At 37.8% G+C, this 10752-nt stretch overlaps 1 protein-coding gene across 5 annotated transcripts; it reads left to right on the plus strand.

The window, feature by feature from the left end:
* Positions 1–1367: 1367 nt before the first annotated feature.
* On the plus strand, positions 1368–6550 carry LOC126875453 (uncharacterized). Of its 5 annotated transcripts, none has more exons than XR_007693427.1 (4): positions 3767–3978; positions 4557–5382; positions 6039–6128; positions 6232–6550. XR_007693427.1 is itself a non-coding variant. In XM_050638383.1 (4 exons), the coding sequence occupies exons 1-4, from the start codon at positions 3956–3958 to the stop codon at positions 5105–5107; spliced, it is 354 nt and encodes a 117-aa protein (XP_050494340.1). In that variant the 5' UTR covers positions 3767–3955; the 3' UTR covers positions 5108–5880. The 5 variants fall into 5 exon arrangements, 2 of the variants coding, with proteins under 2 accessions (XP_050494340.1, XP_050494338.1); XM_050638383.1 differs by lacking the exons at positions 6039–6128; positions 6232–6550 and having other exon boundaries at positions 4557–4686; positions 4836–4953; positions 5025–5880; XM_050638381.1 differs by lacking the exons at positions 6039–6128; positions 6232–6550 and having other exon boundaries at positions 3767–3965; positions 4557–4686; positions 4836–4953; positions 5025–5880.
* Positions 6551–10752: the final 4202 nt, after the last annotated feature.

Raw genomic sequence — 10752 nt, forward strand, 5'->3', positions numbered from 1 at the left:
ATCGCGATTTGCGAGCTATTTTGCTTGTTTCGACGCTTAAACGGGAGTGCATTACATTTGCAGTGTAAAATGGTGTGAAACGAGCGCTTAAACGTCGAAATATCTCCAACGGGAGGGAAATGACGGCTAGTTTTCGTGAAAATTGACGAAATCATCGCGATTTGCGAGCTGTTGGGCTTGCTTGGTCGCTGATACGCGCCTGCATTACATTTGGCTTGTAAAATGGAGTGAATAGAGCGCTTAAACGTCGAAATATTTCCAACGGTAAGGAAATAACTACTAGTTTTCGTCAAAATCGACGAAATCATCGCGATTTGCGAGCTGTAGGGCTTGTTTCGTCGCTAAAACGCCCGCGTATTACATTTAGTGTGTAAAATGGAGTGAAATGAGCGCTTAAACGCCGAACTATCTCCATCGGGAAGGGAATATCTACTAGTCTTCATCAAAATCAACAAAATATTTGCGATTTGTGAGCTGTTGGACTTGTTCCGACGCTGAAACCGGCGTGCATTACATTTGGCGTGTAAAATGGTGTGAAATGAGCACTTAAACGTCGAAATATTTCCAACGGTAAGGAAATAACTACTGGTTTTCGTCAAAATCGACAAAATCATCGCGATTTGCGAGCTGTCGGGCCTGTTTCGACGCCGAAACTGGTGTGCGTTACATTTGGCGTGTCAAATGGAGAAAAATGAGCGCTTAAACGTCGAAATATCTCCACCGGGAAGGGAATATCGACTAGGTTTCGTCAAAATCGACAAAATCATTGCGATTTGCGAGCTGTTGGGCTTGTTTCGACGCTGATACCGCCGAGCAGTACATTTGGCGTGTCAAATGGAGTGAATGGAGCGCTTGAACGTCGAAATATCTCCACCGGGAAGGAAATGACTGGTAGTTTTCGTCTAAATCGGCGGAATCATCGCGATTTGCGAGCTGTTGGGCTTGTTTCGACTGTTACGTATTTATTGAAATCAATCAAATTTTAAATTTATATTTTATTAAATTTATTTTCTGTTTGATTTTGAATTTAATTGGAAGGGAGATATTGAAATGGTATTATTGTATATGATATGCTGATTTAGATTTCCGATTAATACGGTAGTTGCTGCCACCAGAAATAGTCTAAGGACTATTTCGAAAAATTTTTTTTTATTATTATTATTATTTTCTTTAAGCTAAGAGTGTTAGTGTGTGATGGGTATTGTTCGTCGATCGTGTCTTTTGGTAACTACTAGATTGAATTCCCAGTCTGGAAGTACATCTGTAACACGTTCTTGGCTGTAGGAAAACAAATCTTTGTACCTTCGTCTGTCGTGTATTTTCGGTAACTATTATATTGAATTCCCAGTCTGGAAGTGCCTCTGTAAGCACCTTCTTGGCTGTAGGAAAACAATCCTTGTACCTTCGTCTGTCGGGGTTTTTGTTACTTCGTAAGTGCTTATCCAATAATTTACGTTTAATGGGTAGCGTTAACTAACGTTTAATGCAACTGGCAAACGAATTCCACTTTTCGGCTAACCTGCTATGCGCAGGAGTACTGGCACGGGAGAGGATTAAAGTTATTCGGAATAGACAATTGATATTGACAAATATATTTATTTCGTCCGATTGAGTTATATTAATGTAAATATGTTATAATTTATTCGATTTTAGTCGATTAAATGTATTACAATGGCGGTTATAAGTATCGTCGGATACAAATGTAGATGTATTATACGGTAGTATGTAGTAAATATGTATGTAGATATGGTGAATGTTCGAGCTACTGGTCGGATAGGGTTTCAGAAATGTTCGATAAGATTTACTTATTGTGATAGAATTAATGGCGAAAACTAATTTCTACTCGTTCGGGTGATTAACATAATACGGTTTATGACAAACGCTATCGTAAGATGTAGGCGATGGCGATCGAGATTGGAAGGAATGCGTCTCGCAATGTTGGGAAATAAGTGAACTCGAGGGCGAAAAACTCGGTACAAAATCTTCGCGATGTAATCCTAACTCTTCTCGGCGCCTCTTTTCTTCCCTTTCAACTTCTGTAGCAATTAATCGTTTGTACCAACGGCTCGCTTCTTGTTAAGGTGACTTTTATCTTTTCGATTCTTTCTGGATTTCGTCATTTAATGTGATCATGGTGAAGTTAATATCACTCTCTGTGTGCGACTTGTGCGATTTCGCAAGCCTTGCCCAAAGACGGGCAATATTTGCCACCAATGGGGGAGGAATGCGAAAATCGATAAGTGTTTTCGATAATTGAAAACACCGTTAACACAGGTTTAACACAGCGAATAATCAGTTACATTTGACAATTTAGAAAATATAAGTCGTTCTTGGCAACTAGTGGAGTCGTAAGCGAAAAATGATTATTTTAATTGGTAACTGGGTTCACTGTGGACAATCAGTGTGGCCTCTTAGGCCTCGCCCAAGGATGAGCAATCTGCTAACGATGGGAAGAGGAAAACGAAAAACCATAGATGTTCTCTGCGTTGAAAACACCGTAATCACTGGTTGATACAGCGAACAATTGTAAACGAAATAGATCGAAATTTGATAAAGTTGTTTTATTCCAGACAATTTATTAAATCTTGAGCAAGAACGTTTATTTCAATTTTATATCGTGAATTCAAGACGTTCGGGTGAAATCTACGTGAATTGTGTGCTTGATAGTTTCATCTGTCAACTAGAGCTGCCGACGGGTGCTTTTGTTCAGAGATAACTTTGTTCGACTGCAAGTTAAAAGAGAAGAGGATATACAATTTCAAATTTCCTACCTTGATTATATGTAAAGTCGATCGGCGGTATGTATGGCTTGGTGATGAGCCGAATTTTGACAATTAACTGTGATTCCGCAGATGAAGTGACAATACGAATGCTTAATTCGAATGATGATTTTTGAAACCCTTTTTAATATTCGACTTCGACGAACAGAGTGACGATGTGAACGATTTGAATTTTGGATGAAGACTCTTTGAAACCATTTAACTTTTCTAATATTCGATTTCGACGGACAGAGAGACGATGTGAATGGTCTGAATTTTAAATAAGGACTCTGCTACTCTATGTTATTCTCGCTTATTTATAATTTCCTAATTGTCACGTGATGGATCATCTCTATGGGAATCACAGCATTGCTACGTGACAAATTAGGAATATTGTAACTGCCTACTTTCGCGGATTGTGCTCAAGTTTCGTCTTCTTGATTATCTTATTTACGCTATTCCTAATTTCTCATATTTCGTTGGGTATTAGGGACATGCAAGGTGCTTGATAAAATGTAGGTATCGTAGTAGCCCGTATTTTGCTAATGTTGCGTCTGCGATGTTTCCCAGAACTTCTCTACTGATACCAGTGGAACGTGGCAGACGCGTGCCAACTTGTCCTTGCTGAAGTTGCATCTGCGATGTATCTGCTAACTTCCTTGCTGATGCCAGTGAAACGTTCTAGGCGCGTGGCAACTTAGTATTTGCCGAGTCTTCTTATGCGTTATTTCCTGTTTCTTTCAATAAAATATCATTTTTTTTTATAATAGTAAGTTTAATATATTATTTCATGGTTTGTTTCTCACGGCTGGTTTCTATTAATTTCTAATATTCTTGCGTTACGTTGTATTGACCATTATTTATTCTTTCTTTGTTACGATCTTCCATTTCTATTATCATTTATTAAATATTTATTCCTTCGCTGAAAATGTAATTTATTTTGTAACGCATAAAGGTTACTATACGCGCGTGTTGATTATCCAAAATGGCCGCCTGTGAATGTTCCTAGTATATAGTGACATTTTATTAATGTGAAATTTATTATTTATCCGTTAATTATTTGTGACTTTATTTTAATAGTTGACGTATAATTGCAGTGGGAATAATATTATTTTGCATTTATTTAATGTGTGTAATTATTGCATGTATTCCAATGCGCACGTGTAAAAGCTATCCTATGTTTATGACAATCCAAGATGGCCGCTCGTGAATGTCTCTGGTAAAAGTATAGTGACGCGTTCTTTGTTTAATACTGAAATAATTATTCGTCCGTTGCTTATTTCCCTCTATTTTAGCACAGTTAGAATTTTTAAATGACAATAGTATTGTTTGTGTAATCATTATAATGTGTATATGTGCTATGTGTTATTTTAATATAATAACATGTGGATTGTGTTATTGTTAAATTTTATAATTTATCAATAGCACTGTTTTATTGTTGTGTTTCGAGTGTTTTATTTTTATAGAGTGTTCGCTTAATTAATTTAGTACTAATATGTGCATAGTGTGTTATAACCAGTTCTACTGCGTAACATAACTTTATTTCTCTACGCCAGACTTAATACAATTATGCTATATTAACTTAGTACAATATAATAATTTCTTATCTTAATCGCGTTTGTCGTTGATACTCGGTTAATCGGTCTTGATTAATTCCTAACATATTCCTATATTATTGGCTATTTTCTGTTTCTTTGTTGTGAAGTTGTCGTTACCTTGTGCGTGTAATTTGCCGTCTTTACATAGAATTTTGGAGCTAATCTATACATTGTTAGTTAAAATCTTTATTGTTTATAGGTTCTACAGTTCTAATCCTTCAACGCTGAGTCCTTTACTTGGAATGGTTACATGGTGCGCGTTTGGTATCTCCTGGTTCTTCGTTACATGTCTAACACTTATCAAGACTACCTTTACTTATCCTAGAATTGTAAGTATATATATAGATATATATAAAATACTATATTTTGTAAATATCTGTATAGTAAAATAGTCCGTCCACTATCTTGTTTGCTAAGACCGCTTCGCTAACATCGAGTTGTTTTGTTATAATGTCGGAATATTTCCTTGGTTTTCCAGTTTCTTGTTGCCGTCTTGACTGTTTCGGTAGTATCTGGTTCAGTATTCCATAAGTATTCACTTAAGTTTGGTAGTAGGCTTCTTGTAACTGCATCGGCTTTAATGTATATCTTCCGATGTGAGTAACGAGCTTCTTATTATTATCAATTTCTATTCCAAGATGGTTTACAACATTCTTGCCCTTTTTAGGTTATGATTTGCTACCTCGGTATTTATTACCTTCGATATCTTCATACCGTCGTATATTATGTTTTGCAAAGTTGGATCCGTAGCCAATTCTCGTGGAATTCCTGCATGCACACTTCCTTCTACGATGATTGGTTGCATACAAATCTCGTTAACTTATAAGGTACCTTTTCTTGTTTGCTAAGACCATTCCGTCGGTGTTGAATCGTTTGTTATAATGTCACTAATTTTTGACTTTCCAATTTTATCACGTCTTCTTGATCATTCCAGTAGTATCAACTTCGATTCTTCGTACACATTTAATCCAATTTGGTAGTTGGTTTCTCATAACTGTGTTGACCCTTGTATAAACTTCTTCGATGTGAGTAGTAAATTATCGTTGTCACTCACTTAACCTATCTTAGTTATTTCTTAACTCTTCCTGCGCTTATTAATTAATTTTATTTCTTCTTAGTAAAGACCGCTGTGTCAACGCGGAGTAATTTCGTTATAATGTCATTAATTTTCTTGATTTTTTTGGTTTTATTTTCCATTAGCGAACTGTAAGTTTGTTGTCGAGCATCAATTATTGATTGTTGTGCTTCGTTTAGTTTAATTGAAATATTATTGCAAGTCTTTAATAGTATTATTCTCTTCCATATATATTAAGGCAATTGAGGTTAGTTCATTCATTCGTTTCTGCTGACAGTCGTATACTATGTTCTACGGAGTGGGTCCACAACTTGTTTCTGCGAAATTCCAGCATGTATGCTTCCTTCTACGATGATTAACTGTGCACTAGGTGCTTTTAACTTTCACTGCTTTTAATCATTTTATTGAATTAACATGTTGTGTATTTAAATGATGGTTAGAACACACACATAGTAATTTTCCTTTTTCTTTTACGTTTCTACTATCTGCATGATTCGATAAGCTGTGTCACACTTCCTTTGCTTTAGGCACAATATTGTTATAAACATTTAGTAGTATTATGTTTTGTATCGAAACAATTAAAGTTAATTCCTACATTTGTTTCAGCTGGCTGTCGTAGATTATGTTCTACGGATATGGACACATAACCTGTCTTCGCACATACACTTCCTTCCACGATGAGTAATTGTTCACAAGGTAATTTTCACTTCCACTGTTTTGTAATTATTTTATTGAATAACACATTTTATATTAAAGTAATAGTTAGAACACGCATAATAATTTTCCTTTTTCCTTTTAGGTTATCACTATCTGCAGTATTCGACAAGCAGTGTTGTTCTATATACCACCGTACTACGTTGTCTCTTGAAATCGTTCTGGTGGTCTGTTTTGATTATGTGTTAGTTTTAACTTGACCAAGTGTATTGTTCGTGGAATCCCTTTCACCTCAATCTTGACGTGTCGTGTGTGGATTTTGACAATAGTGCCTGGTTTATTGAAGTGTGTTAATATGCCTAGGTGTTTTATATATTTTATATCTAGTTGCATATAAGATATATTTTGTTTATTGTGGTTTTGTATGTCCATATTTGCTCTATATTAAATTGTTTGATATCTCATATTTGTTATAAAGCTGTGTATTCCTATCGTTCCATTCCATTTTCCTTTCCTTTGAATTATTCATGATGTTATTGCGAGATTTGATTAAATTGTCAAATTGTAGGTTATCTTGATTGAACATAGTATTATGTCGTGATTTATTAATTAATTTGCGATTAATTGGTTCTTTATAGTTTATCCTTAGTCGAATTATGAAATTATAGGATATGTTGTACTCTTTATATTTACTATTTCGTTAGAGTACCTATTTTTACTTTATTATCTGTTTTTTGCCCTCGTATACTAATTCTCTATATATGACTACATTTAATTAATCTTTTATTAAAAAATTCCCAGTTTCGTTGTATCGTTCGTTCGTTTTGAATATTCGAATTGTCACTCGCGTTATTTGTATATTGCGGTTTTCCGTTTTTTCGTTACGGCACGTGCGTAGCGCGGGACGTGACACTGGGACGTGACACTATATAACGTTAAGGTTATAACGTAATTGTCACGTCCCGCGCTCCGCACGTGCCGTAACGAAGAAACTAAAACTACTATATGCAAATTAGCGCGAGTAAGGATTCGAATACACAAAATCAACACACACTACTACGAAACCAAAATAAAAGATAAACCATTGATTTTGAACTTTAAACAAAAGGTTATTCGCTGTGTAGGCTTGTGCAAGCGGTGTTTTCGATTATCGAAAACACCTATTGATTTTCGCATTCCTTCTCCCATTGTTGCCAAAATATTGCCCGTCTTTGGACAAGGCTTGCGAAATCACACAAACCTCGCACAGAGAGGATCATTAAGTCATTTTCTTGATTATTAAATTTTGAAGGCAAGAAAATCGTAACGGTAAAAAACCACCCTAACAATTGAACTGAGCTTCAGTTCAAACGACTGATCCACGAGCGAAATTAAAAGAGAAGAAGAAGGAAACGTAGGGATAAATTTATATCGAACCACGAGAGTCCAAAACCCTATCCAATCCATCAACGCGGAAAATTTCATGTTCTACTGTTTCTAACACTAATATATATGTCGGGTTTACATTAGAATTAGAGTTAGGGGCGTGAAACGAATCTTCGTTCGGACTACACGTTGCCATTATGCAATAGAGAAGACATTGACTAGTGCAAATACGATTATTATAGAATTAGACAACTAACCGTGGCAATTAGATACTCGAGAAACTAATGACAACGATCCTAGGTTGAATAACGAATCCGCGGTCAACGGGATGATAGATAAACATGCTCACAATATCTAAGTCGAACTCCTTGTTAAAACGTGGAATATCCACCGAGCGTACAGACACAAAGTAACTCGCTAATACGACCTCACGAGAGAATGACTTTCCCGTCCCGATGATGCCAGAGAGGAAAACTATAATGGGGTATGTCTAAGAACACGAGATCATCGGATTCGTCGAGAAAAGCCTTCGTTCAGAAAGTAAGGGAAATTGGCGTTGCTGCTAATTGGTCAATCTCCATATCGGTGGTTAGAAAAAGATGCTAGCCGCCCTCGAGGGAAAGTTGCTAGTGGGAGACGCCGCTCGTTGAAAAATAGGTCTCCCCTATTTTCTCGTGGTTGGGACACAGACTGTTTGTCTGTTGGAAGGAATTTAGTTAGCTAAATCTTAAGATTTATAACGGGCCCTCGGACTAGCAGAACTTGTACTGCGGTGACGCATCGACATCTGGCAGTCATCTTACTAGAAGAATAGGGTCTGCGTGTGGCGAGCTACGGGACAGAGACCGTTGGAATGTTTACTGTAGAACGTTACAACTATTTCCTTTTTAAGGAGAGCTATAGAATTACTCCATGCCTTTGTTAGACAAAGCGTTCATCCCTTGACTGCGGCTACGTTGGGCGACAGACTGTCGTCTCGAGCCAAAGCTCACTATCACCAATCTCGAACAATTACAATCGGATCGAATAACTACAATTGTTTAATTACAGCTATAGTAGACTCTAGGTTACAATGTTGCGGGATTATCCAAAATTCCAAAGGCTCCGGTGTTCTTTCATCTCCGACATATATATATACAGTTGCTCTATATTTGTTGGTTCGCTGTTTAATAATTTTGGTTTCTTATTTTTACGGCAACTACCGCATTAATCGGAAATCTAAATCAACATTTCATATAAAATAATATCATTTCAATTTTTCCCTTCCCATTAAATTCAAACTAAACAGAATATAAATTAAACAAAATTTTAATTTTAATTCGATTAAATTAAACAAAGACTGCACATTAAGAACGTAACAAGCACATAATAGTCGAAGTATCTCAAACGGCAGCAAAATAACAGTTTACGACAAAGTCGACCAAAGATTGCGATTTAAGAGCTGCTGGGCTTGTTTCGACGCTCAAAAGGGTCGTCCACTACACTCAGCGTGTAAAATGGTGCGAAAAGAGCGTTTGAACGTCGAAATATCTCAAACAGGAAAGATATTACTCTTAGTTTTCGTCAAAATCGACGAAAGATTGTGATTTGGGAGCTGTTGGACTTGTTTCGACGCTAAAACGGGCGCTCTTTACATTTAGCGCGTAAAATGGAGCGAAAAGAGCGTTTAAACGTCGAAATATCTCAAACGAGCGGGAAATGACGGCTAGTTTTCGTGAAAATCGACGAAGTCATCGCGAGTTGTGAGCTGTTGAGTTCGTTTTGAAGCTGAAACGGGCGTGCATTACAGTTGGCGTGTAAAATAGAGTGAAAAGAGAGCTTGAACGTCGAAATATCTCAAACGGGTGGGAAATGACGGCTAGTTTTCCTCGGAATCGACGAAATCATCGCGATTTGCGAGCTGTTGGGTTTGTTTCGACGCTGAAACCGGCGTGCATTACATTTGGCTTGTAAAATGGAGTGCAAGGAGCGCTTAAACGTCGAAATTTCTCCAACGGGAGGGAAATGACGGTTAGTTTTCGTCAAAATCGACGACATCATCGCGATTTGCGAGCTGTTGGAGTCATGTCCCGCGCTACACACGTGCCGTAATGAAAGAAGGAGAACCGCAATATACATGTCAGAGAGGGGTCAGGAATAAGGTTGTGGACGTTTGATGAATCTTCATCGGAATCGGCCATCGTTGTGTTATAAAGAAGGTACGGTCTGTTAATACGAGTATGGATGCTACCGACTCGACAATCAACCGCGGCGGTTGGACACTCGCGATACTAGTGATGTTGGTCTTAGGTTCAATAACGAATCCGCGGTCAACGAAATGATAGATGTACCTGCTCACAAAAATCTAAGTCGGACTCTTTGCGAAAACGTGGAATATCCACCGAGCGTACAGACTTTAAGTAACTCGCTAATACGACCTCACGAGAGAATGACTCTCCGTCCCGATGATGCCACAGAGGAAAATTATATGGGGTTCGTCTAAGTACACGAGATCCTCGGATTCGTCGAGGAAAGCCTTCGTTCGGAAGGTGAGGGAAATTGACGTCGCTGCTAATTGGTCAATCTCTATATCGGTGGTTAAAAAAGGATGCTAGCCGTCTGTTATGACCGTTCGCGGAGAGACGCGGTCGCGAGGAAAACGCGTCAGCGAGAGGCGTAAATTCTCGCTACGATTCTGTTAATCGACGCCGCGAAATAGTCGTTCTCCTGTTTCGATTAAGATAACAGAGGTGGTTCAATGAATTTAACATTGTATTAACAGGTTAACATAAAATAGTATATTTGACAATAATATGATGGACACGCCACAAATTGTTTAACAATGAATACTGTAAATATGTTACAGAAAGTTGACCCGACTTTACAATAACTCTCAATGAATTCGTTATTCTATACGATCTTGATTTTATTCGTCAGACCTCTCGATGTATAGCGTTTGGTTCGTCAGATGGGACTGATTGCCTTTCGATCATTTCATCGTCTTCTTTGGAAGACGACCCCCACTATGCTCGGATCATGCCACCGTTCGCGTCTATAATCACGTATGCCTCCTTCTTGTGTGGAAAAAGTAACGGATAAAAATTGACGGTTCTAGATCTCGCTGCTTGGTGACAACTATGCGCCCGTCGATATATTGTATATGATCCAGCGGGCAGATAAGACGATCTGCCTGCGACATTGTAGGACCGTGAGCGACGGTTAGAAATACAGCCTGTGATATGCCTCGTGGCTTAACATACTCCCCACATTGAGAGGGTACCGATCAAGTGATATGATGTGATGTTGTGAGGTGGATCTCTTA

Source organism: Bombus huntii, chromosome 18, assembly GCF_024542735.1.
Source record: "Bombus huntii isolate Logan2020A chromosome 18, iyBomHunt1.1, whole genome shotgun sequence".
Classification (NCBI taxonomy): Eukaryota; Metazoa; Arthropoda; class Insecta; order Hymenoptera; family Apidae; genus Bombus; species Bombus huntii.

What these genes read in the sequence shown, in the direction of transcription:
- LOC126875453 (XM_050638381.1), top strand. Translation starts at nt 3,886, where the DNA reads ATGTGTGTAATTATTGCATGTATTCCAATGCGCACGTGTAAAAGCTAT. An exon ending in CCTTTACTTATCCTAGAATT is followed by an intron (nt 4,687 to 4,835) that starts GTAAGTATATAT and finishes TTGGTTTTCCAG; the next exon opens with TTTCTTGTTGCCGTCTTGAC. An exon ending in TTTAATGTATATCTTCCGAT is followed by an intron (nt 4,954 to 5,024) that starts GTGAGTAACGAG and finishes TGCCCTTTTTAG; the next exon opens with GTTATGATTTGCTACCTCGG.